Here is a 27,570-nt window from a genome sequence, read left to right as displayed (position 1 = left end):
CCAGCGGAATACAGAGGCAGAGGATTTTACTCCATCCTCTTCGTGGTTCCAAAGACTTCAGGAGGATGGAGGGCAATCCTGGACCTCAAAAACCTCAACCGCTACATAACATACAAAAAATTCAAGATGCAATCCCTTCAGTCCATCCTGGGAAGCATCAGAGAAGGAGACTTCCTGGCGTCAATAGACCTCACGGAAGCCTACCTTCACATCCCCATCCACCCAAACCACCGTCGGTTCCTACGTTTCTGTTACGGGGGGAAACACTTCCAATACAGAGCTCTCCCTTTCGGTCTATCTTCGGCACCCAGGGTATTTACCAAGATACCATTTGTGGTAGCCGCCAAACTGAGAAAAATCCCAATATGCGTCCAATGTTACCTAGACGACATACTAATCCAAGCAACATCTCTACAGACAGCTCAGGCGGACGTAAGGACCGTCATTCGCGTCCTCCAATTACACGGATTCTCAGTAAACTTTCAGAAGAGCCAGACAGTTCCCTCGTCCAGGCTGCTGCATCTGGGGGCCACGATAGACACAACCAACTGTATGGTCTATCTCTCCCAGGGGCGGGTGGCCGGAATCAGGGAACTGGCTCGCTGGGTTCACAGGCAGCGTTCAGTTCTGATACTAACACTTTCCCAATTATTGGGCAAGATGGTATCGGCCATAGCCATTGTACCCTGGGCCAGGCTCCACCTACGGGAAGTACAGTGGTTTCTGCTCCCTTACCAACGGCAGAACACCAGCGCATCCAACCACCTAGGCAGGGTCACGCCACAAATCTGCAGGGCGCTACGCTGGTGGTGCTCTCGGGCTGTGACCAAGGGCTCACCCTTCAAGGAACCAGTCAGAGTTACCATCACTACAGACGCCAGTCTGTACGGTTGGGGAGCCCATCTGGACCCTCAGTTTATACAGGGACGTTGGTCCGCCGCGGATCTGAGAAACAACATCAACTGGCTAGAACTCAGGGCTATCCACCTAGCCTTGCAACAATTCAAAGACAGAATCAGAGGCCGCCACGTTCTAGTCCTAACAGACAACGTAGCAGCCAAGGCGCACATCAATCGGCAGGGGGGGACCAGATCAAAAACCCTGATGACAGAGGCACGACTCCTATTCAGCTGGGTAGAGCCCAATCTGAAGTCACTAAAAGCGGAACACATATCGGGGGTCAACAACCAGCAAGCGGACTTCCTAAGTCGCACCACAGTAGACCCTTCGGAGTGGGGGCTACACCCGAACTTGTTCCTAGACATCTCCCGCAGGTTCGGGTATCCGATCCTCGATCTGTTCGCATCGTCAGACAATGCCCAGCTCCCCAGATTTTACTCTCGTTACTTCAACCCGCGAGCAGAGGGGACGGACGCCCTGAGAACTCAGTGGCCTCAGGGTCTGCTTTATGCCTTTCCCCCACTCCCACTCATACCGGCGGTCATCCGCAAGCTGATTCACGAGTGGGCAGAAGTGATCCTAGTAGCACCATATTGGCCACGGAGATTGTGGTTCGCCGACCTGATGAACCTGTCTCAGTCGCCCCCATGGAACATTCCCCCTCATCAAGTGTCCCTACACCAGGGAACCATCAGTCACCCGGAACCCCAATGGTTACAACTGACCGCCTGGCACTTGAGCGCCAGATAATGGCACAGGAACTATTCTCTCCCGGGGCCATTACCATAATTCAAGCTTCACGCCGTCCGGCAACAAACCGCATTTACGATTCCACTTGGAAAAATTTTTGCCTTTGGTGCAGGGAACGGCAGTTTGACTTACACAAACTCTACATTCCTCAGATAGTAGATTACCTCTTGGAGGGACTAGACAGAGGCCTCGCCCCGGTGACCATCCGCAGGCAAGTGGCGGCCTTGTCCACCCTCCTCACCTGCATGGATTCGGTTCCCTTAGCTCACCACCCCAGGATCCGTGCCTTTATCAAGGGCGCTTATAACACCAGACCTCCAGTAGTTCACAGGTACCCGTCCTGGGAACTACCGCGAGTCCTTCACGCGCTCATTCGGTCACCATTTGAACCATTGGCGACCGTTTCCTTGCGACACCTGTTGCTAAAGGTGGCGTTCCTGATTGCCATCACATCGGCCAGACGAATTTCGGAACTGGCCGCACTGTCAGTCAGAAACGACCTATGCATTTTCCACAAGGACAGGGTGGTCCTTAGGTTAGATCCTTCCTTCATACCGAAGGTGAATTCACTCTTTCACAGGACACAGGAAGTAATTCTCCCAAACTTCTGCCCAAATCCAACACATGACCGGGAACGGCAGTGGCATACATTGGACGTCCGCAGAGCCTTGCGGCGTTATATAAAGCGTACAGAACCCTTCCGCAAGTCGGAGGCCCTATTTGTGTCCTTCCAAGCGGGCACCTTGGGGCGGAAAGTTTCCGCAGGCACCATTGGAAGGTGGATCCGAAGTTGTATTGCAGAAGCTTACAATGTATCATCCCTGCCGCCCCCAAGTCATCTCACGGCCCATTCCACCCGAAGCGCTGCAACTTCGGCGGCATGGGCTACCCAGGCGTCAATCGAGGAAGTTTGCAGGGCCGCGACATGGTCCTCGCCTTCCCCGTTTATACGACACTACAAGATAGACCGCTTTGCATCGGCGGACGCCTCCTTTGTTAGGAGGGTCCTCCAGCAAGTTGTCTCAGAGATCAATCTACCGGCCTTATCTGTTTCCCACCCCTTGGGACAGTGAGGCTTTGGTACGTCCCATCGGTGGATTATCCATCTCCTGTACTGGAGAAGGGGCGTTGGTCTTACCTGAATGCCTTTTCTCAGTACGGAGATGGATAATCCACACCCACCCCAAGGCCAGCAGGCCGCTAGTAGGGAGCTGAGAGCCAATACCTCATCAATCATCAGCCAATTCGCCCTCGTTAAGAATGGACTCCACAGGAAGTGGGGGCGTGTCAAGTTTTGGCTACTTGGTCTCAAGAGCAGGCAGACAGAGAAAACCCATCGGTGGATTATCCATCTCCGTACTGAGAAAAGGCGTTCAGGTAAGACCAACGCCCCATTTCATTCAGAGATTTTCATAGCATTATGACTGGGGATGCTAAGTATTGAACTCAGCTTTCTGTTTGCAAAGTAGCATTCTGCCACTGGACTATGGCCCTAATTTTTCCCATAATGCTGGCAAATCAACCTATCACCAGTTAATTCTACTGTGAATATATTTTAGGAAAAGGGAGGGGGAATACTCCTAAAAGCCCATCCAGTGACTCAACTAGGATAGGATTTTAATTTGGATTTGTGAGGTTCCAAAGATGTGACCACTATGCTACATTATAATTTTGTTGTCCATGGAAGGAAATCTAGTCTGTACACATATGAAGAGGTGAAGGTTCTCTCCATCAATAGGAGGTCAGAGTTTAAAAGAAATTCACCCTGTGGTTGCTGTGTTCTGCTTTTAAAACTGTAGTGTTCAGAGTTCAGGAAGTCTTGTGACAAGATCAGCCTCAAAACCAGGGGCTTATTTTCTCCATTCTACCCCTACTTCAGAGGAGCAATGCAGCTTTTGCCCTTGGTCTCCTGAGCTTCCATGACCCTATTCAGACACCTACCCACCTCAATGGAGTACATGGTGTTTAAGCATTAATTGTATCAGTTTGTTTGCTTTATGGTGGAAAGGAGTTGCTAATGTCCTGGGGTGAACCTGTGGTTACTGGTAAGTGGACTTCAGAGGAAATGAAATAAAGGGAGGAAAAGAAGGATGGGAATTGCAATATAATAAGAAATGTAACACTTTGCTAAGTGTTGTGGGGAATCAAGTTCCCAGGAACTTTGGGGAAGTCTTTGGAAGTATATTTACACATATCCAAATCTAGGCAAGTGATGAAATTTGGGGTGGTGAAACAATTTTATTACTGGTTGGATTTTGGGATAAGCTATATAGGGCATTTGCGTGAGTCACCTTCATAAATTATTGCTTCATAAATGTGTTTCCGTGGCTAACTTGTGTTCTGCTTATAATGTTGTGGCACCTGCATGTTTTTAGGCCAGTTTCTTTTGTTCTTCTTAAGGGAGAGGGGAATTATTATTGACCATTAAAGGCTTTATTAAGAGGACCCAAAAGGTTGTCTAATGAAGTGGTCAGTAATAAGCCAGGTTTTTTTTAGTCACTACCATCATGGAAAATATTTCTTTTTATATTCCTCACAAATAGAGATGCCTCTTGTCACTGCTCAGCAAACCTAACTCGTAGGGTTCTTGAGGAAGAAAAATTGCTGGAAGGACAGTTGGAAAGATCTTGCAAACTGTTCACTCCCCATCCATACTCAAATGTATATTCACCCACCAATATCTACTTTTGAGTAAATAAGTAGGAAAGTGACAGATAGCCTAGACTACTTATCAGCAATTCTGATTTGCTTATGTGGGGCTATGGTAAAAATTCTACTTTATGTTTATTTTTCCTCAGGTTATCATGTGATGTAAGTGTGAGACGGAAGCAAAGATAAACATGCATTCCAACCACACAACTAGGAATGGCTGCCGAGTACAGGAAGTTATGCAGGTGAATACAGATTCCTGAACTGATATCTGGAAATAAGGCTGCTTTGGGTGTAGGAACTCATATCCAGTAGGTGGAAGAAAGTTGTCCGGTTAAAGAGCTGAGTTTAACATGGAAATGGTATAATTTCTATGGATAGTTAGTTCTCAACTTACAACCATTTGTTAAGTAAACATTCAAAGTTACAATAGTACTGAAAATGTGACCAATGAATGGTTTTCACATTTAAATTGCAGCATTGCAGCATCCCCATGGTCACATGATCAAGATTTGGGCACTTGGTGACTGGCATGTCCTTATGACAGTTGTGTTGTCCTGAGTTCATATGATCACTGCTTGTAACCTTCCCAGCTGGCTTCTGACAAGCAAAATCTGTGGGGAAAGTCAGATTTGCTTTAAAAAACCACACTGAGTCACTTAACAACTATGGCAAAAAAAATTGTAGAAGGATGTGCAACTCACTTAACTAATATATTGCTTAGCAACAGAAACTATGGGCTCAAATGTGGTCATAAGTCAAGCACTATCTATTATACTATAGTATAATTCCTTTCTGCCCTATCAAAACAGCATACTATTTCTATACTTAATTCAATTTTGGAGTTCTGCTCTGGGATTTATTCTGACACGGCACATGGGGTCACCTTCGATTTTTCAGAGCAAAGCTTAACATTATTGGTACTTATTAATACGATTGGTGCAAATTGGTATCGATAATTGGTAACTATTCTTTAATTTTTTTATGTTCCAATTAGTATCTTCATTTATTTTCCTCTAAAACCCATCCTCATTATCTAAACCACCTTTTTACAACGCTATTATTAGGGGTTCTTGGTGCTTTCTGAGCTTGGTTGTTTTCTTGCGGACGTTTCATCTAGATAACATCTGTGCTAATAAGGAGTGGGGCTTGCTCTCATTCTAGTGGCTTATCCTGTCAGTGTTGCTGGGGGATGGTCTTGGAGGTTCTTTTGTTGAGCTGTTTACTGTTCGCTTGTTTGCAGTTCCTTGATTGAGGTATCGTTTACTTGATTGTTAGTCTGATGTTAATCTTGGAGTTAACCTATGCTCATTTGGGTGCTGATTGCTGGTGGGGAGATGTTTCGGTCTTTTTGTTCCTTTTTTGGCTTGTTGATTGTCTCTTTTGAATAGTACAGGTAGTCCTCAAGTTATAAATGTAACGGAGCCTATCCATTCTATTTGTAACTCGAGGATTTGTAGTAATAAATCTCGTACCGTGAATGCGATTCACTCCCAGCTTCCGCCCACAAATTCGCTAATTTAATGCATGGGCAAATGCATGGCTTGTTAAGTGAATATGAGGTATTTCAGGGTGGGGAAGGCCATGGCGGGGACCTAGTGCTTCTGATTACCCAAGGTCTCACCGGACCCACTGAAATATCTCATGCTCCCTTCCCTGGGAGCCCACAATTGCTCCCCCCATCTTGCTGCACCGGGTTACTTACCTTGTGAAGATATGACTCCTCTCCAGCCTCTCTATTTCTTTCTCTGCTCCCGGCAAGAACAGAGGGAGGCCTCTGAGGCCCAGAATGGACCTCCGGAAACACGTGGCCGCCTCCTGGCCTCTGTACTGGGCCTTGGAGGCTCGGAGGAGGCTTCTGAGGCCCAGAACAGGCCTTCAGAGCCCCGCTGAAGCATCCCCCAGTGTCATTTCCAGGCAGCAGCAGCTTGGGAAAAGCTTCCGACGCCCAGATCAGACCTTTGGAGCCATGCTGAAGTGTCTCCCGACATCCTTTCTGGGTGATAGCGGCCTGGAAAAGTCCTCTAAGGCCTGGATCAGGCCTCCGAAGCCCTGCTGAAGGATCCCTCGGCCTCCCTTCTGGGTGACAGTGGCCCAGAAAAGGCCTCCGAGGCCCAGATCAGGTCTTCGAAGCCCTGCTGAAGCATCCCTTGGCCTCCTTTCTGGGTGACAGTGCCCAGAAAAGGCCTCCAAGGCCCAGATTGGGCCCTCTGAAATGTTCCCTGGTGTCCTTTCTGGGTGGCAGCAGTCCAGAAAAGGCCTCCGACACCTGGAAATGAAACCAGGGGACGCTTCAGCGGGGTTCCGAAGGCCCGATCCGGACGTCGGAGGCCTTTTCCGGGCCACTGTCACCCAGAAAGGCCAGGGGATGCTTCAGCGGGGCTGCTATAAATTGAGCGAAAGCCTTACTAGCATTGATAATGTTAGCTAGTTTGGGTAATGAAACGAAACGAAAGAAAACAACCAAATTCAGAGAGCACCAAGGCCCCTTACTCCAACCCTGAGCTACAAATATTCTCCTTTATTGGTGCAACACTATTATGTTCCTGGACTTCAAGATTATGACAGAAGAAAACTTCAATATGAGGTTACAGTGTGAACAGGGAAAATTAGGTACAATTACAAAATTTATCTTCCCTCTCCTGCCACTTTTTTTTTTCATTTATTGCCTGTCAATAACTGGTAACTGGTTTTCCAATAGCAGAAAATTTATGGATTGTACTGAAACTTAGGAAAGAAGCAGAAGCTCCTTAAAACATGTTGCGCAATGGGGTATTTTAAAAGTCAAATCAAGTAAAGCATTTTGCATAACTTGAAAGTATAAATATTGGAAATAGTGCTTTTAGGCTACATCAACCTTAAGATAATAAGAGCCAGGGATTCTGGCTCTTATTGAAATGTCTTTAATCAGCCTCCTGTCTTTTGCTTCAAGGGATAATTCATAATATAATATTTTTTAAAAGTATTTTTATTATCTGAGACCAAAATTTTGAATGTTTCCAAGCCTATGCTGCATCAATGTTAAAACAAATGATCTGTTTCAAACAAGACTTAGTTTATTTGCTGCATTATTATTTTTCATATATTTTCTATTTTTTTTAGCATCTTTCTTGAACTGCATTGCCCAGACGTTACTAATATATTCGCCCATTGAGATCTGCCAGTGTTTGCATAGTATTAATAGTAATTTGGAAGTAGGGTGCTTTATTTAATGTTGGTGCAACCTAAGACAACCTATATTTATGTTACTTTAGTTGATCAAGAAGCAGCTGGTGAACTCCATCAAGGCCCTGCAGAAACATTACGTGACCTCTGATGCTCTTGTAACAAGTGATGATCAAGATGCTAATACTCTTTGTTGTGTATTGGAGGCTGTATTTGTACATGGTTTGAAAACTAAGCACATCAAAGCAGAAATTGGAGCAAAAGGGAAAAAACATGGAGGGCGCCTTCCTCAGCCAGTGTTTTGGACTCTGCTAAAATCTGTCACACACAGGTGAGACTAAGAAATGCTACAATTTTGATTTGGGAAGTTACAATAGTGTCCAATGTTTATTTACATGGTGAGTATACAGTATGATGCAAGAGTGAGATTTTTGGCTGCAGAAAATCATATGATGTGTGGAATGCTAGAGAACTTGTCTCTTCTTGTCTAGATTTAGTAGATAAAAAAGCCCCATGTTGTAATTGTATGTGTCTCAGTTACCTCTTGATGTGGCAGCAAAATGGTTCATAGGTTAAGATGTTAACAATGGTATTTCAGCCATAGTTCAGTAAAGACAGGTTTGAGACATGAGCGTTGTGTGATAGAATGAGCTCCCATCCTCACCTAGCCATTCGAAAGCATGCAGATGTGCTTAGATAAATAGGTACTACTTCAGTGGGAAGGTAACAGCACTCCATGACATCATGCTGGCCACAAGACCACAGAAACGTTTTTTTGACAGGACTAGCTCAATAGCCCTTGAAATGGAGATAAGGATGCCCGCTATTGTTGGCAATGATTAGCGGAGTAAAATCCACAGGGTCTCCTTTATCTTTTTACCTCCTGATGTTTTCATCAGACAAGAATGCATCAAACCCAACTTTTACCACCAGTCATAACCTTGCTTTCCCTTGCCTTTGTGAGCTGTCCTTTTAATGGATGTTGTGTTTTCCCCTTCCTGGTTATTTCTCCTTTTTCAGAAACATAATTTCTGAACTGGAAAACTTGATCTTCATCAATACAGATGTGGGGCGTTGTCGTGCATGGTTGAGGCTGGCTTTGAATGATGGCCTGATGGAGTGTTATCTAAAACTCTTGCTTCATGAAAAGTCTCAACTCTTTGAATATTATCATTCATCTGCTCTGCTTCTGGATACTGAGGAGGTTGAATTTCTCCTCAGCTATTTGCAGGGCTTGTCTTCTTTGGCCTTTGACCTCTCGTATAAGTCAGCAGTATTGAACGAGTGGACCATCACACCTTTATCCTTGTCAGGCCTTTGCCCTGCCTGGGAACTGTTGGACCCTCTTGTGGGACTGGAACCTCAAAGAAAGGAGTCACTTAGTTCTCTCTCACAATCTTCTGGCTCTGATGAAGTTGAAGCTCACCCAGCCATCCTGCCTGCCCCTAAAAGTGAACAGGCAGATAAACTCACAGCTTCCAACTTGAGCATCAGCACAACTGGTTCCTCACAGCTCTCTTCCAGCCTGGATTCTGACATTCTTCTCCCAGCCAATTCTACCAGCACTCACAGCCCTGCTCAGGAGAAAGAGCCCATCTCCAATGACTCTGAAGTGGATATGACAACAGCAACAGCAGACTTGGACCAGGACCTCCAAGAGTGAGTATGATAGTGAAAGTGATATACCACACAATATTTTAACTCTGCAAGTATTAAAGCAGAATTTTAGTGAAATTCAGCATAACACTAAAATAATAATTCCTGGATTCTTAATAATGTGGTTGGCATGTCAATAAGGGAAATCAACCTGCATATCTTTTCTGCCTTTTTTCCAAGCCTAAAATAGAATGTTGCTTCTCCTATCATTAGTCCTGTTTCTGCGATTTTTCTTTGACCATATGTGAGATGCTGTCTTGATCAAACAATCTTTCCATTTCATTCATGCAAGTGTTCTGATTTTCTTTTCAGCATTTGTGTTACATCACAGAAGTATAATCAGTAGTTTGTGGGTTTTTCACCGCATGTTACGTTATCTACAAACTTAAACATTGAAAGTGTTTAATGTTTATATATGACAATAAGAGTTTATCAGTTATAGGTTTGACAGTGGCACCCTTTTCAGAGCTTGAGAAAGCTGTAGTCTTGTCTGGATGATTCACTCAGTAAATCCACAACTAAGGAGCAATTTGAATTCGTGGCCAGTTTCCTATATATTTTATCTGCAATTAGAAACTTCACTCTCAAAATACTGTGTATAATGGATATTTACCTTGTCAGTTCTAATCCTTTAGACCAACTTAACACATAGTATAAAATGTATCAATTCTATTCATGTATTAAAACAGTTTATTTTTATGCTTGAAAGAGCAAGTTAACAGTTATTGAATGTGCTGAATAATATGTGACTAACCTCAGTCATCTTTGATACCTTATCTTTGGACTCCATGTGGTACATTAAGAGATAGAATTACTGGAGATGATCTCTCTCTTGCAAATGTTTTAAATTTTTCTATTTCTTTCTAGGGTGTTAGCAGAATTTACCAGGACACAGAGAAAGTTGGAAACTGTAGGAGTTCATGAAGCACACATCATCTCTCAGTCTTCCCCACCAGAGTGCCCCTGCCCTGCTACCAGTTTCTGCACTGTGCACCTTCCTCATACTGTACTGGAAAAAGGCCCTGTTGACATCATGCTACCTGCAATAATGATAAATTCACAGCTTCCCAATTTACCTAAGACTGGAGAATCTGTTAGTAGTACCAGTGTCCAACAGACCTCTATGCTAACCACAATAATTGTGACCAAAAAACCTGTGGATGTGTCCCAAATTCATTGCAACAAGAGAGGAGCTGAAAGTCGGACTGATGAAGTCAGTGGTTATGAAGGAAGCCTCCCAGGAACAGACCAGCTTCTTTCACCAATCTCACCAGTGGTCTGCCCTGTAAGAATTACTTGTTTCGTTCTGTTGTGTTTTTGCAGCTTCTGGAGCTCTTTCTGGCCACATTGCCAAAAATTGGCAATAAAACTGCCAAAAGAGTCAGTCTAGTTCTCTATTGTTTTGAAGTGGGGAACCTGAATTAGTGTAATTCTAGAACAAGCTTAGGATGGTTTTTAAAAAATAAGCTTAATATAGCAAAGAGAAATCTTGGCTTGTCTGGCTTGCTTTGTCTAATGAGGCTTTTGGCTCTCCTCAAATAATAAAGTGGTCCTTGGCCATCCTTTGTATTTCTGCCATAGTTTAGTAAGTTCTGGAAGGCTATTTATGTTGCCAAAATTTGTACACGAGGCATGCCAAATAGACCTTAATTTTCAGTACTCTCCCAAAAGCATTAATTTTTTTTTTATTTTTGGGGGAATCTCCCTGAAGCAGCCCTTTGGAAGTTGTTTATCATGGGATACTAACTCAATGTTTGGGGATCTGAGAACTCCTACATATTTTTTTTTAATTTGTATTTATTGAGCTATGATTAACAAACACTATCAGGTAATTAAATTAACATAAATCCAAGATAAAAAAGAAAACTACAAACAAATCTACTAAAATGCAAATAGACACTTGCTATACCTGTACAGATTTATCATACATGTAAAGTATTATCATACTGTTATTATCACTTTTTTATAAAGATGAGAAATAGCAAATCCTGTCACATTCACAGCTATGGGCCTCACAACGAATGTATGATGTTGATCAAGAAGTTCCTTTACAGCTCCAGAAATGCTTTTCCTGCAACTTCACTGAAACTTCCTGTCCTTGACTTCATTTCCTCTAGCTACAGTGCCTTATTCCTGGCTTTGAGCTAATCTGTATGTCATATTTAATAAGTGATGTCACCTTTCCCAGATCACTTTTCCCAAATATCACCTATCTAGTCCATTCACATCCAGAAGAAAGACTATGGAATACCTTTGTAAAACAGTGTCTAATATTTTCCCAGCCATTTCCAAATTTCTCTAAAAATGACTCCTGATAATATGAAAATTTAAGGGGAAAAAAAAACCAAAATTCCAGGTTTGCTTATATTTCTGTGTATATATGTGTGTGTTTAAATTGTTCAAAATTAATAGAATTTTAAAAATTAAATGCTGATGTCATGGTTCCGATAGATGAAACCAATTAAAAGAACTTCAAGGCAAGGATTTCTTCCTTAAAGATCATTTTATTCAGGAAACAAAGTATTGGCACTTACATAGTTGAACCCAAGACTAAAGTTCCCTCCCTCTGTTACAAAGTAACAAGCTGCAATTCCCACCCCAGAAAGGCCGTCATAAATCACATTCACCAATTAATCTAAAATCCTCCCCACTTTACAGCCCTCCAAAACTTTATCTAGAATTGACCTTAAAGCTCACCTAACTGCAATTGTTTAGGCCAGGGGTAGGCAACCTTGGCTCTTTTATGCTGGCTCAGGAATTCTGGGAGTTGAAGTCCACAAGTCATAAAAGAGCCAAGGTTGCCTACCCCTGGTTTAGGCTAATTTAAAAAGCTCAAGCATTCCTCCCACCCACCCCTTCTACATCTGAGAATCCCAAGCAACAGAAAAAGCACAAATAAAGTAAAAGGTAAAATGGCTGCAATTTCTTAATTGTCACAGTGTTGACATCTGATTTGTCACAGGCTGAATTTTTTAAATCAGATTGTTTAAATTAGTTGACCATTTTTCTTGGTGCTTTAAATTGTATGATTGGATCTTTTTTTTTTAACCTGATCAGTTCAACCAAAGACAGTAATGATAATGATCTGTAGTTAGAGTGCAAGGTCTCAGATCAAGTCATTCAATATAATACTCAATTAGAAGATGGCTGCTTTGCTGGTCACTTGCAAGAAAAAGCTCTCAAAAGAATATTGCTATTATCGAATTTGAATTTTATTTCTATTTAAATCTAGTAAAGCTCAGAATCATCCCGCCACGCTTTCCACATTTCTTAATCACCGCCCTTCTTTTCATTTATTCTTGCTTCCCATCTTGGCCTGGGCTCCATTAGATCTGAGCTATGTCAAAAGTAAATGCATGACAGCCATAAGAGAAGGCTGTCCTGCTAAGGACAATTTATTATTTTCTCGCATCAGCCCAGCTGCTTGAATTCAGTAAACTCAGAGCCAGAAGAATAGCTTGTTTGGGTAATAGCACAAATGTTATCTTTTGTTATTTCCCAACAGAAAAGAAGCTGGATCACTGAGGATGATTTTTACCTTCCTTCCCCTCCCGAGGAAACAGAAAAAAGCTTCTCCAGTTCTCCCAGTACCTCACTAGAGAGGCTTACCAGTACCCAACCTGCTATGCCATTGAGAGCCCCAGATCGAGGCAAGCTTTCTGTATCCTCAGCAGAGCTCAGCAAACTCAAACTGTCTCCTAGGAGGGAGCTGAAGGGCTTTAGTGTTGTTCATCGGAGAGAAATAGGTAACTTGTGTTTTGACTAAGGGAGGAAAGAGGAAGTGGAATGGGAGGAGAGATTTCTATGGCGGTTTGAAGAATTTATAGTAATGGAAGCGTCATCCATTTTGCTGCTTTACAGAAATGTCACTTGTGCTAGAGAGTGCATAAAGCTATTCCTCTCTTGTCCCACTTGTAGGTCTTTCCAATCCATTTCGGGGTCTGCTGAAATTGGGGACTCTGGAACGTCGAGGAGCTCTGGGCATTTGGAAGGAATTTTTCTGTGAGCTCTCACCTCTAGAATTGCGGCTCTTTGTAGACTGTGAGGAGCGAGTATGTGTAGAAAACTATTCTCTGCTGAGATGTGAGTCCTTGGGACGGGCTCACAGTGATGGGCGCTTTGAGCTGGTCTTTTCCAACAAATGATTGTGTCTTCGGGCTTCCTCCCGGGATGAAGCAGAGGACTGGTTGGACCGGCTGCATGAAGCCCTAAAAAAGTTTAGATTACAGAAGGATGAAGGGTGGAAAACTCTAGAGTGCCCTGAGGCTGCAGAGGATTCTGAGGATTTCTTCGGAGGTGGACCACCTGGTGACTTGCCTTCCTTCTCGGTGTACAGTAGAACTGGCCCAACTGAGTTGGACTGGTCATGTGCCTTGAAACCCGAGCTAGATGCAGTCAAGGAATCTGTCCTGTACTTGGAGGTTGAGAAAGCATGGGTCCCTTTGGTGTTCTCCCTGTCCTTAGAAGCCTTGAAATGCTTCAAAGCCAGAAATGATAAAAAGATACTGAGCAACAGCTTTGGAATTGAGACCATCCAAGATATCCTGCCAGATGTGAACTTGGGTGGACCTTCATTCTTCAAGACCATCACTTCAAAAGCAGTGCTGAAGTTGAGAGCTGAGAACACAGAGGAGGCAACTGATTGGAGCGACCTGGTCCGCCGGATGCTCATGTCCTACCTGGAAGTGGCTGAGGAGGCCCTCACACTTGGAGGCCATCTGGATGGCAGTTCACAGGCAATCCTGAAGAATACTGTTAAGGAAAATGGATATTTGCTGCAGTATCTGGTTGCCATCCCCATGGAGAAAGGCCTGGACTGCCAAAGTTTCATATGTGCAGGTAGGCACGTATGGGATGCTTGCAAAAAGATAACTTATGTCAAGCCTTTTTTAAATAATGTATTTTCCCTTCCAGTTAAACAACTAAGATTGAGGATTTTACTTCTCCATGTGTTCATTTGTAGTTTAATGTGATTTTAGAACACAAGATGTTGGTGGTCATTGTTATTACAGTGTTAACATAAGTTCTCCAGCACTGGAGATGGATAATCCACGCAGTGGGTTGAGATTGTATTCCTGGCCAATCAGATCAGTCAGCCAAAGTTGCCACGCCCTGTCCTGGACCATGATTCTCCAGTCTTGACTGATCTGGCCACACAGAAAGACCTACAACTTTGGCTCCTGGGCAGGTATAGTTCCTTTCCATTGGGGGGGATTTCTTCTAGTAGCTGAAATTGCTTAGTTTAAAAGTTAATTAGAGATAATTTAATTCAATTTAATTGATTACTCAAAAATTTCCTGGCTAAATTGTAAGACTCAGGAAGTCAGATTCCCTACAGGGGAAACCACCCCCACTTAAAAGGGGGAAATCCCTAACTCCCCTCCCTAACCCAAACCCCAACCACCTTCCAGCAGCCGGCAGCTGCCTCAAACAAACGGGGAGGCTCGTGCAACCCCTCGCGTTAAAAAGAAAGAAAGAAAGACAGAAAGGCAGGCAATTAGCGAGGGGAGCGGAGGACAAAGGGGACGCATGCTGGGAGGGAGATTGATTAAGGGAAACAGCTGGCGTGCGAAGGAGCAGTCTCTTTCACTCACCAGGCTGCTCAGGATTTTTAAACGAGGCGCCATTGTCTGCACAGCTGGGAGCACGCGCGGCTCTTTGTTACAACCGCACGTGGCACAGGCAGCCTTTTTAGCACAGGCGCAATAATCTCCTGCTCCTTTTAACACATGCACAGTAGTCTCCTGGCAGCGGCGGCCATATTTTTGTCCAAACAGGGGATCTAAGGCTCCATGTGAAGCATAGGTTCAGCCGCTGGAGTGAATTAATAGGCAAGCAGTACTGGGGTACTAAAGCATCTATTATTCATTCAGAGACATTCAAATCAGACACATAGCTGCAGGTTCCAGGACTTGGTGTCTTCAATCTAAAGTAAATAAGAACCTTTCATAGCTAACTGTGTTTAGTTGCCTTTGGCTCCTTCCGGACTTCGGGTCCCCCATTAGTGGCCCGTACGCTTCTGGATTTAGTGGTGGGTTCCAGGCATCCCCAGTCGCGTGCCTGTCCTTACCCACCATAGTCAAGCCGGGTTCCAGGCATTCCCATTAGCGTGCCTGTTCTTATCCGTGCACAGTGACTAACTCTGACAATTTTGCAGAGTCTGCTCCTGAGTTCCAGACGCCCCCAGTAGTGCGCCTGTCCTTACTCAAAGTTGGAGCTCTCCTACTACCTGGGTCCCCCCTATCGCGGCCCGGCGTTAGTGGAGAATGGAGGAAGCAATCATTCCCTCCACTGGAGCCCCGCCTTCATCCTCTGGAGCACCTGCTTCAGAGGATTCGGAATCCTCTGCAGCCCCTAGAAAGGCTGCAAGGAAGTCATCAAAGAAGGCTGACAAACAGGCAATCAGAAGACACCAAGCCCTAGAAAAAGAGTTCGACAGAGCCCAGAAAAGGGCCAGAATTAAAAATAGGCAGAATGGGGGGATAGGTCCTGATCTACCGCTGGGTCTCCCTTCATCCCCACGGGCCATTTGGTCATTAGGGAACTCATCACAGTCCCAAACAGAGGGCGGGATAGGCGAATTCTCATCGCTCTCCCGATCCCCCTCCCCACGGAGGTTACAGGAAACCCCGAGGACCATGCTAACCACAGCACCTGCAGGGTCGCAGGCAATGGTTACTCCTCCTGCATTGACGGGGGATCTGCTAGCTACCCTAATAGCGCAGGCAGTGGACCGTGCATTTGAGGCCAGGGCTCAAACTTCCAAAGCCAAGCCTCTAGGACTTAGAACGAGGCATCGGGAGGAAACGGAGGACCATCAGGACCTCTCCTCCTTCTCAGACTTGTCGGTCTCCGAGAAAGATTACCTGGACCAGCCAGGTACGTCACAAGGGATTCAAATGTCTGAGGAAGAGGAGGACACCTCACCTCAAGGGCCGTCCTTCAGCGGCCTGTTTAACCCTTCTCTTTTTGTTACCATTCTGCGCAAGGCTGAGGCCACAGCCCATCTGGGGCATGGGACACCAGCGGAGCCTGTCACAGTTGACACGGAGGCTGAGCCGACGTTCGCCGAAAAGGTAACCACTCAACACCGCATACCATGCCCGACCATGTTCCTAAACACAATAAGGAAACAGTGGGCAGCGCCAACCTCCCTACCGCTTCCTAGCAATGCGGAGAGGAAGCTATTTAACGTAGCAAGGGAGCTAGAGGGAACATTGGAGGTGCCGGTGGTGGACGAACCCATAGGTCCCCTGATATCGGACACGGCCATATCAGGAGATTTTGCTGAAGCTCTTAAAGCCGAGGACCGAAAGAGTGAGTCCAACTACAGGAGAACGCACCAGGCAATAGCTTGGGCTACCAGGGTGACTACCTCCGCGTCCTTTTTCACCAGAGCCACACTTTGTTGGCTCCGTGAGTTACAGGGCCGGGTTCCCATGGAGGATATACGCACTCACCAGGAACTCAGCAAAATGGTAGCGGCCACGGAATATGCGTCGGACGCGACACTTTTAGCGACCAGGTTTTCAGCCAAGGCAATGGCGGCAAACAACACGAGCAGGCGCATCCTCTGGCTAAAGAACTGGCAGGCGGATACCAAATCCAAGTGGAAATTGGCTTCGGCTCCGTACCAAGGGGCAAAGCTGTTTGGTGAGGCACTAACGCCATACCTGACAGAGAACAAGGACAAGCGCAAGGTCCTTAAACACATGCTTAAAAGGCAGGACAAGAGACCCGGCTCCTGGGGAAGGAAACAATCCTTTCGTACGGAAGCCAGGGTCAACTACTTTCAAAATTCCCAACCCGTCCAAGCTAGACAGGATAGGGAAAGACAGGGGGACAGACAGAACACAAGACATAGGCAAACGCAGGGAAGACGGCCCTTTCGGGGGAGCAACCGCCCCTTCCGCCGTACCAGATGACTCCCACCCAGACCTTCCCATAGGGGGCAGACTAGCAGGGTTTGCTCCCCAGTGGGAAGAGACCACCACGGACGTATGGGTCAGGAACACCATACGTCATGGTCTATCTCTAGAATTTCTCTCAAAGCCCCCGAACCGCTTCCGCCCGTGCCCCTGTCCCACAAACCCAACAAAGAGAAGGCTCATGAACGAGGCCGTTCAGCACCTTCTAAACATACGGGCCGTAGAGCCGGTGCCTATGAACCAGAGAGACCAGGGGTTTTATTCTATCCTCTTCGTGGTCCCAAAACCCTCGGGGGGTTGGAGAGCCGTTCTGGATTTAAAAAGGCTAAATTTCTACATAAAATACCGCAAATTCAAAATGCAGACACTACGCTCCATCCTTGGAAGCGTAAGGAAAGGGGATTTTCTGGCATCGATCGACCTCACGGAGGCATACTTGCACATCCCTATCTCTCTGGCTCACCGCCGCTTTCTACGGTTTGCCTACAGGGGGCACCATTTTCAATACAGGGCACTTCCATTCGGCCTGTCATCAGCGCCCAGGGTGTTCACCAAGATTCTGGCGGTTCTGGCAGCACACCTAAGAAACGTACCAGTCAGAGTCCAGTGCTACCTGGACGATATTCTAATCCAGTCATCGTCCGCCCAGCAGTCTCGGGCGGACCTAAAGTTAGTGATAAAACTGCTGCAGGACCACGGCTTCTCGGTGAACTTTCCAAAGAGCCATCTAACCCCAACTACGAGAATACTCCATCTGGGAGCGGCCTTAGACACAAAGGAGTGCAAGGTGTACCTATCACGGGAACGCCTCAGCAGCATAAAGAAAGCCGTAAAACAGGTAAGCCGCGGTCAGTCAGTGACGCTGGTCTGCCTCTCCCAGCTGCTAGGGAAGATGATATCGACCATAGCAATAGTTCCTTGGGCAAGGCTGCACTCAAGAGAACTGCAGTGGTTCATGCTCCCGTTTCAGAGACAGCAAATCAGTGCATCCCAGAAGAGGGTAGGCATACCTCTGAGAGTACGACACTCCCTCAGGTGGTGGCTATCTCCAGCTCTCCTCAGGGGGTCCCCCTTCAGGGAACCAGACAGAGTAGTAGTCACAACAGATGCGAGCTTATTCGGCTGGGGAGGCCACTTGGGGACCAAGTGGACACAGGGCCGCTGGTCAGCGGTGGATCTCCGACACAACATAAACTGGCTCGAGCTGCGGGCTATTCACCTAGCGTTAAGGCATTTTCACAGCAGCATAAAAGGCAGGCACGTACTGGTCCTGACGGACAACGTGACAGCCAAGGCCCACATAAACCGTCAGGGGGGCACACACTCTCGCTCGCTCTCGGCCGAGGCCCTCCTACTGGGGGCCTGGGCGGAACAAAATCTGGCCTCCATAAAGGCCGACCACATATCGGGGGAGGCAAACATCCAAGCAGATCTGTTGAGCAGATCAACAATAGATCACTCGGAGTGGCAACTACACCCGAGGATCTTCAGGGAGATCTGTCACCGCTTCGGGCTTCCCCAGGTGGACCTTTTCGCCTCTCCTTCCAATGCCCACCTAACTCGCTTCTCCCGATTCCCATCCAGGGGAGCAGACCAGACGGACGCGTTACGGAGCCCATGGCCAAGGGGACTCCTGTACGCGTTTCCACCCTTACCTCTCCTTCCGGCGGTAGTACGCAAGATTCTGCGGGAAAGGGCCGAGGTAATCCTGGTGGCCCCTTATTGGCCAAGGAGACCTTGGTTCGCAGACTTGAGGAGTCTCTCCCGCACGAATCCATGGCGGATTCCTCCGGAGAGGATCTCCCTCAAGCAGGGGGAGATCTTCCACCCAGAGCCACAATGGCTACAACTAGCCGTCTGGCTCTTGAACGGTCAATTTTAGCCAAGGGGGCTTGCTCACAGGGTGTAATTAGGGTCATACAGGCATCAAGGCGCCCCTCCACGAACCGTATCTACGAGGCCACGTGGAGAAGCTTCCAATCATGGTGCTCTAAACAGGAATTGTTACTCAAAGGGATCACAGTTCCCAAGATCCTAGAATTTTTACTAGATGGCCTAGAGAGGGACCTCTCGCCAAACACGCTGCGCAGGCAAATCGCCGCCCTCTCAACTATACTTTCTGCCAGCCCCGGTGAATCCTTGGGCAGGCATCCCTTAATACGATCCTTCCTCAAGGGGGCTGCGAACATCAGACCGCCAACCGTGCACAGGTATCCATCATGGGAACTACCACGAGTACTACAAGCTCTTACCAGAGCGCCCTTCGAACCACTCAAAACATGTGACATTCGCTACCTGACCCATAAGGTAGCATTCTTAGTAGCTATCACGTCAGCTCGACAGATATCCGAGTTAGCTTCTCTCTCAACGAGGAAGGACCTGTGTCATTTTCACAGGGACAAGGTAGTCCTAAGAATAGACCCTTCATTCATTCCAAAGATCAACTCCTTTTTTCACAGATCACAGGAAATAGTCCTACCAGACTTCTGTCCAAACCCAGCTCATCCCCTGGAGCAACAATGGCACACCTTGGACGTACGAAGGGCACTAAGACATTACATTTCGCGCACAGCGGAATTCCGACGCTCGGAAGCGCTTTTCATATCCTTCCACCCCGTTAATAGGGGCCGGAAGATCTCGTCCTCTACCATCGGTAGGTGGATTAGGGCATGCATCACTGGGGCATACCAGGCGGAGTCCTTGCAAGTCCCCAAGCATATCATGGCCCACTCCACAAGGAGTGCTGCCACCTCAGCAGCATGGGCCATGCAGGCTTCTATTGAAGAGGTATGCAGGGCAGCCACTTGGGCCTCGCCCTCTCCATTCATTCGCCATTACAAAATCGACAAGTACTCCTCTGCAGAGGCCTCCTTCGGTAGGAGGGTTCTCCAGCAGGTTCTAGACCAAAGTTACACACGGGACCAGTCTATTCCCCAACCCAAGGGACAATAGGCTTTGGTATGTCCCACTGCGTGGATTATCCATCTCCAGTGCTGGAGAAGGGGCGTTGACTTACCTGAACGCCTTTTCTCAGCACGGAGATGGATAATCCACACCCACCCTTATAGACTAGGATAATAGGGTATATTTAGTGGAGCCAAAACGTCTTACTGTCAGTCAATGGCTGCGCTCGAGTCAAGACTGGAGAATCATGGTCCAGGACAGGGCGTGGCAACTTTGGCTGACTGATCTGATTGGCCAGGAATACAGTCTCAACCCACTGCGTGGATTATCCATCTCCGTGCTGAGAAAAGGCGTTCAGGTAAGTCAACGCCCCTTCAGATTAATTGTGCAGTGGTAAGTCATTGAAAAACGTAAGTCTTAAACAAGTCATTATTACCATAAGCCTTTGTTTCACTAGATCTCTTCAGTCTTCTAATGACTAAATATTAATTTAACTAATAGAAATAACAAGAAATTCTTAAGCTGGAATAACTGAAGGGGAGGGGGGCAATCCTTAAATGTCTGATTGTTCTGTTTTTTTTGTAATTGATTCATTTTGAATGCCAAAACCACACTTTATTTTCAGGGCTATTTGCCCAAGAAGATGGTAAAGTAAAGCTTGAAAAATTTTAGAGGCGCATGCATAGATTATTGGAAGTGATTTTGTTTGTGAATCTCTAATTAGCATAAATTCATCTCTGGCTCAGTGAAAAGCTGGTCTATTAAATGTTCAGAGGTTGCAAGTAGACAGGAAGAAAGATGTAGGAAGGTCAGACAATGTGTGACAGGCAGGTCTTATGAGCAAATGCAGTTTGTGAAGCCAGCTGCTGATATCGTTCTCTAATTCATAATCTTCATTGTCATCTCTAAATAGACCATAGACTAATCTACTTGTTGACTTGACTGCACTTTTCTCTGTTTGTTTGAATGAATGAATAATGAATTTCCTTGCTTACATTGGGCTATTCCTGTATCTGTAATTATTCAAAAATATCCAATTTTTGCAATTTGAATAACTGGGAAATGTCCAAGAATCCTTCAGTATAGAGTTCAGTCTAGAAACAAGATAGTGCCTGTGAGCTTCTCACAATGAAATGCAGGAATTTTTATTGGCCAGAAAATACGGGAATCCATTTTACTCCTAAGATAGTTTTGTGAACCAAAGGAAAGCTAAAGATTATACCTTTCGTAGTAAATCTGATAATAAAGCCAAAGATCAGGCCACATTTCCTGATTTCTGAAGAGATCTATCTTTCCTTCCAGCCACAGAGTAGAACAGTTATTATATTTCTATCCACTAAAATCAGAATAACAAATAGTTCTGTTCTAAAACAGTTTTGGTCTTGACCTTTCTTTCTGCTAAAAATAAAGAGCAATAGATAAAAATATATTGATGTGTAATAAAGGCAGGAGGCGTGCGTGTGTATGTGTGTGTGTGTGTGTGTACACATATTACACACACAGGCACATCCATACTTGAGAAACACAGATCTAGAGACTAAGGCTGAGCAATAGCTGATTTGACAACTTTGGTTCAACTCTAATAGCTTCCTGTTATTATAGGCAGTGGCCTAATCAGCAAATGGATTGTGGAAACGGAAAACTGACTTCTTTGGAGACAGCAATTGGGGAATAGGCTGTTTAAATGCAAAAGCTTCTCCAATAACCAGGAGTCAGATTCTGGCATTTTAAGATATCCCTAACATTTTGTCTTTCCTTTCCAGGCTGCTCCAGGCAGATTGGCTTCTACTTTGTGAAACCTAAGCTGTGTTCATTCACTGGCCTCTATTTTTGTGACAATTGCCACCAAGATGAAGAGTCTGTGATACCTTCATGTCTAATTCATAACTGGGATCTTTCCAGATATCCGGTACGCCCAGTTATGGTGGGGGGGGACATAGAGTATATAAGCTCTGTTTGTGAAATTGTCTCTTTTAAATCCCAGCTGCATAACTATAGTCACAAAATGACTGTTGTTTTCATTATGAAAGAGAGAAGCTTGAGAGTATCTGTAAGGATCTCCTTCCTTTGTGTCCTACCTGCATTGCAAGTTAGCTCAGATAGGTGCAGGTTTTAAAAAGCAGATTAGCAAAATTTGACCTCCCTCCCTCCCTCTGAGTGTTTCTCCTCCTTAACAAGTGGATTCCCCAGTGCTGGCTGGGGAATTTGGGAAATCAGAATATACACATTTTAAATTTGTTGAGGTTGAGAAACACTGATTTAGCTTAAGATGTCAAGGACCATAAAGTATGAAGTCTATGAGCAAGGTAGTATTCTGATTAGGATTTTTCAATTTGTGAGCTGCAACTGTTTTTTTTAATATACATTCTGTTGTATACTGGGATTGGTGAAGCATTGAGTAGTCGGAAGGTTAACAACTCTTTATTTGAATCAACACAGAAGCGATTCTAACAACCGCTTGGCTTCTATTTATATTGGACTGCTGCTAGGTGGCAGCCAATGAATTTAAAGCACTATTTGCCACCTCAAGTGCTGGCTTGTAACAATACACAAACGGTTAGAGACTTGTTTAAACATAATCATTTAACTGCTTTATAACTGCCATTGTAAAATGGTTCAATACACAACACCCCTTCCCCCTAGGTAATCACATATCACAATAATGTATATAGTCTTGTAAGTAGGCAGGCGGATTTCGCGCTTGCCCCAATCGTTGTAGTGCCGTTGGAGGCTCCTGGTCTACCAGTCCCTTTGATAAGCCGGGTATATCAGGGTTCCTAGAGCTGCTCGCCTCGGGTAGACTGGTGCCTTCCTGGACGTTCTGGCTGGGTAGACCGGTGCCTCTCGGGATGTCCTGGCTGGATAGACTGGTGCTTGCATCACCCATTGACAGTCTGGGAAACAAGTCTGTCAACAAATCCCTTTCTGTTGACATAGTCTCTGAAGTTTGTGGTGACTTGGACATGCGTAAGTCACCTTGCCTCTCCCTGCGAGTCTCACAAGAATCGGGACTCAGGTATGTTGCAGTCACCTGGCACTCGCCGGTTCTCCTCACTGTCAGCGGTCAGGGTTTGATTAGCCTGCTGCTGTTGCAATTGGTTGATGTGGCACCGAACCACACGACCATCTTCCAGGGCCACCTCATACAACTGTGGCCCTGATACCTTACAAACCACAGCTACCACCCATGGTGCCCCTTGACCATAGTTCCTCGCCCAAACTTTGTCACCGATTGCTGATTGTGTGGGGGGCTTGGGTTGTGCTATTTCTGCAGCTGCCCGGTCTGGATGGAGGCGGTCCAGCTTCATGGTTAGCCAGCGTTCCCATCTCAGGCCCATTGAAGTGCATGGAGTTGTGTGTTGGCAGAGCAAAAAGTCTCCCTGCCGATGATGCCAATCACCAGTCGTTGTTCTTTTTAGCGCTTCCTTGGCATCCTTCCCTAGCATTGAGGGGAGATTCGGGCAAGTCCTGAATGGACAGGATGCGGTTGGCAGGTGCTGGATCTGCCTCTACCTGCTGTAATGGCAACCTGCTGAGGCCATCTGGATGGCCCATGTCTTTGCCTGACTTTTGAACCAGTGTATGGTCATATGCACAGGAAGATGGACCACCTCAGATTTCGTGGGGATATTATGTGTGGGGTTTGTGAACAACCCCAGCAGTAGCTTATGGTCTGTAAAGACTGTGAAATGGCGGCTGTATACGAAGTCATGGAATTTCTTTATGCCAGCCACTATGGCTAAGGCTTCACTATCTATCTGTGCATAATTGCGTTCAGCTGATGATAGGGTTCTAGAGTAGTATGCTATTGGGACTTGTGTCCCATCAGCCTTCAAGTGGCTTAACAAAGCCCCAATCCCATAAGGGGCTGCATCACAGGCAATGCACACCGGCTATTTCTCATTAAAATGCGCTAGGACTGCATTTGAAGAGAGCAAGGCCTTGACCTCTTTGAAACTTTTTTCATGTACTTGTGTCCACTGCCAAGGGGCCTGTTTGTCCAAGAGCCAGTGTAATGCTCAGCCACTGCAGCCTTGTGGGGAAGGAATGCATGGTAGAAGTTTAACAGTCCCAGAAAGGCCTGAAGTTCACCCTTGGATTTGGGACTTGGGGCCTGCTGAGTTGCTTGCAGCTTGGATTCAGCAGGGTGGATGCCCTGAGCATCAATGCAGAATCCTAGAAACTCAGTGGAGCTAACCCCAATCTTAAGCGTCTTGCTTAAGCTTCAGCCCCGCTTGGCGGAAACGTAGCAAAATGGCTCTCAGCCTTTCGGCTAAATTATCAGCTGAGTCCCCAGCGATGAGGATATCATCAAAGTATGGGCAAACGCCAGGGATATTCCAGAGCATTCGCTCCATTAAACTCTGGAAAATGCCAAGGGTCACGTTTACTCCAAATTGCAATCTTTTTACCTTGAATGCCCCCTGTGAGTCACTATAGTTTGGGCCTCAGCTGTTGCCTCATCAACTGGCAATTGTTGATAGGCCCGAGCCAGGTCAAGCTTAGCAAAGATCTGCCCCCCCCCTTGAGGGAGGCTAGAATGTGGCTGACCACAGGTATCGGGTATGAATGCTGCTGCAGCGCTTTGTTAAGTGTGCACTTGTAGTCCGCACACATTCGGACTTCACCATTGGCCTTCAGTGGGGTAACTATGGGGGTTTCCCATGGACTGCTGTCCACAGGCTCTAAGATACCCTACTGAATCAGTTTATCCAGCTCTGCATCTATTTTACCCCTTAGGGCAAAGGGCACCCTGCGTGCCTTGATTCTAATGGGGGCTATAGCTGGGTCTAGCCTCAGAGAAATAGGAGGGCCTTTGTAGGAGCCAAGTTCTGGACTAAACACATCTGCAAACTCCTTGCAGACCCCTGCCAGGCCTGTTGTTTGCACTGTTTATTCCAGTCACCTGAATCCCAAGGGCTTCAAACCAATCGAGTCCAATCAGACTCGTGCAGTCTCCCCCAACCACAACTACATCTAGCAGCCCCTCAAAATTCCTCCACTGCACCATGAGCGTGGCATCTCCCCTCACGTTGACTCTGGAATTTTGGAAATCTGTGAGGATGAGGTTTGACCCGTAGGCCGCTTCTGCTGCAGACCTTGTTAAAGGTGTCTAGGGAGATGATCGATAGAGCGGACCCTGTGTCCAGCTCCATCAACAAGGGGACCCCTTGCAACTTCACGTTGATGTGAAACTTCTTCCTAAGTGGCCTGTGGACCTCCGTTCTAAAAATGCTCCTACGTGATGCACAGAAGCCCACCTGGCTGTGGACTCTGGTTCCTTTCTAAGGCAATTCTTCTGGGTAACGTTACTTCTGGCGACCCAAACAGACTGAGCAATGTTGCTTTGCCTACCATAGACCCTGCAGATGGCGGAGTGGAAATGGCAGTCTGCGTGGCGATGTCGGCCTCCATACCCGACACACCTAGAGGATGATGCTGGCTGGGCCTTCCCTCTGTGAGGCCTTCTCTCCGGAGCCTGATGCAGCTGGTCCACTTCCGATTCTGGATCCTGTTTGGATTCTTCGTGAGCGACCTCTTGATGGATGGTGGCTGGAACTTGAGGGGGCTTGGCAAGCCGCAAGGCCTTCACAGCTCTGCCTGCTGCTTCTTCAGCTGAAACTTCCCTCAGGGCATCTTGGAACGTGAGGCCTTCCTTCGCGAAGAGCTTCTGCTGCAACTTCCGGCTTCCGAGGCCACAGACCAGCCGATCTCTTCCAAGTCTTTGAATTCGCAGGGCCTAGCTGCTTGTTGCAAGGCCGCAACAAATTCTGCAGCACAGTCACCAGGCCTCTGGTCCCTCTGCTCAAACGCGTGTCACCAGGCAATCACTGAGAGCTTGGGTTCGAAATGCTCTTAAAGCATCCTCTTCAAGTCAGTGTAGGTGATTGATTCCAGTGGTGCTGGGGCGACCAGATTCTCCTCAATATCGAAGGTCTCTTGTCCCCCCCCCCCCCACAGCAACGTGGCAACTTTGAGGCCGTCTTCGCGCATTTGATTCACCCGGAGGTAGTTGTCCACCCGGGTCACGTACGAGCTCCATCGTTCTGGATGAACTGTGTCAAACTTCGACAGCCGGCCTATCTTCGCCATCGTTGCAGCCCAGGAACTTCGTCCACACCTCTTGCTGCAGGGTTTGAGAAGGGCCCCCCTTCACTAAGCTCACCTCCAGCATTTCTGTGCTGACAGGCCGAGTCGCAATCGCCAGACACCCCTCCTCCAAGCTGCAAGCCTCCCGTGGTGAGTCAGCCTAGCTTCTTACTTCATTTCCCCTGCAGGCATCCCACCTTCATCGCCAATGTTCTTGCTGGAATATTCATGAACAGGAAAAGTCATGTGGTAACTCAGTCAGCCAATGGGAAGAAAATGTTTTGTCTCTGGTCTGTCTCTGTAAGAAGTCTTCATTAAGCTATGTTGCTGTAAAGAAGAATGGTATTGTAAATATTTTTATATAAATATAAAGTTATTTGAATCAGCTAAATGCAGTCAACTGTGAAAGCTTCTGATTTATTTTTCACCAATAGAGAAATTAAAATTCTCTAACAGGTTATGGGCCCAGAGCTTACTAAGGACTGCATTGTAATTTAAAGCTGGAAGAAATTGCCTGTGTTTAGAAAGTATAAGAACAAGGCAGAATTAACAGAATGGCTGCAATGGAATTTAAGGAAAGCTCTGTGCTCGTTTAGGCCAGAAGAATTACATTGTGTGGGCTGCAAAAATGGAATGTTTGCTGAAAGCTAAAGAGCTGTGGTATATTGTAGAAAATCGACCACAAGTGTTTGCAGCAGTTGATCAGAAAAGTCATGATAGAGCAATGGCTTATCTCATCTTGAATTTAGATGATGAACAGTTTCTAAATGTTGCAAATTTAAAGACATGAACAAGACATGAATCCAGATAGACTTGAGACACAGGAGCAGTTAATACCACGTAGGTCAGAGCGATGTAACAAAGGAATTCCGCCTGACAGGTATTCTGCCAGCAAGGTAAAGGTTTGCAATGTGTGGTATGAGCCAAGAAGTTATAAAGAGGTGTTGGCATTAGCAAAAGCTGAACAAGAAAGATGGAAGGAGGCCATGGATAAAGAGATGAAATCCATGGGAGACCATGAAGTATTTAAATCAGTGACTTTGCCACAGGGAATCAAAGCTGTGGGTTGTAAGTGGGTATATAAGAAAAAGGTATTGCCAAATAATGATGTACAGTATAAGGCCAGGTTAGTGGCACAAGGTTTTTCACGATTAAAGAAGTATATTAAGGTCTGATGTCTCTTCCTGTCATGAAGGGAGGAGTGTTGGAATATTCATGAACAGGAAGAGTCATGTGGTAACTCAGTCAGCCAAAGGGAAGAAAGTGCTACTGAGTCTGTGCAAAATAGTATTGAGTTAGGAGCTGGATTTTCCAGTCTCAAGGTTTTGTCTCTGGTCTGTCTCTGTAAGAAGTCTTCATTAAGCTATGTTGCTGTAAAGAAGAATGGTATTGTAAATATTTTTATATAAATATAAAGTTATTTGAATCAGCTAAATGCAGACAACTGTGAGAGCTTCTGATTTATTTTTCACTAATAGAGAAATTAAAATTCTCTAACAGTTCTGTTCTTGAAGAAGAGGCATTGAGA

General features: G+C 46.0%; 1 protein-coding gene and 1 pseudogene across 12 annotated transcripts in view; one reads left to right on the top strand and one right to left on the bottom strand.

The window, feature by feature from the left end:
- LOC120297795 (leucine-rich repeat-containing protein 37A2-like) overlaps nt 1-27,570 on the bottom strand; it is a 93,518-nt gene that overhangs the window by 52,265 nt on the left and 13,683 nt on the right. For 2 of the 12 annotated variants that reach the window (XM_039320834.1, XM_039320836.1), the window contains one exon: nt 4,551-4,913. The exons of the other annotated variants lie outside the window; for them this stretch is intronic. In XM_039320834.1, coding sequence (XP_039176768.1) covers nt 4,871-4,913 — 43 coding nt within the window. In that variant the 3' untranslated portion in view covers nt 4,551-4,870. Of the gene's footprint in view, nt 1-4,550; nt 4,914-27,570 lie in introns of those variants that run through there. 12 annotated transcript variants of the gene reach the window in all.
- Nucleotides 1-27,570, top strand: part of LOC120297792 — a 59,530-nt pseudogene that overhangs the window by 22,746 nt on the left and 9,214 nt on the right.

This window comes from Crotalus tigris, unplaced genomic scaffold, assembly GCF_016545835.1.
Source record: "Crotalus tigris isolate CLP2741 ecotype Arizona unplaced genomic scaffold, ASM1654583v1 scf7180000023710.216627, whole genome shotgun sequence".
Lineage (NCBI taxonomy): Eukaryota > Metazoa > Chordata > Lepidosauria > Squamata > Viperidae > Crotalus > Crotalus tigris.
The sequence above is the reverse complement of the archived record's forward strand: the minus strand, read 5'-3'. Positions and strand labels throughout refer to the sequence as shown.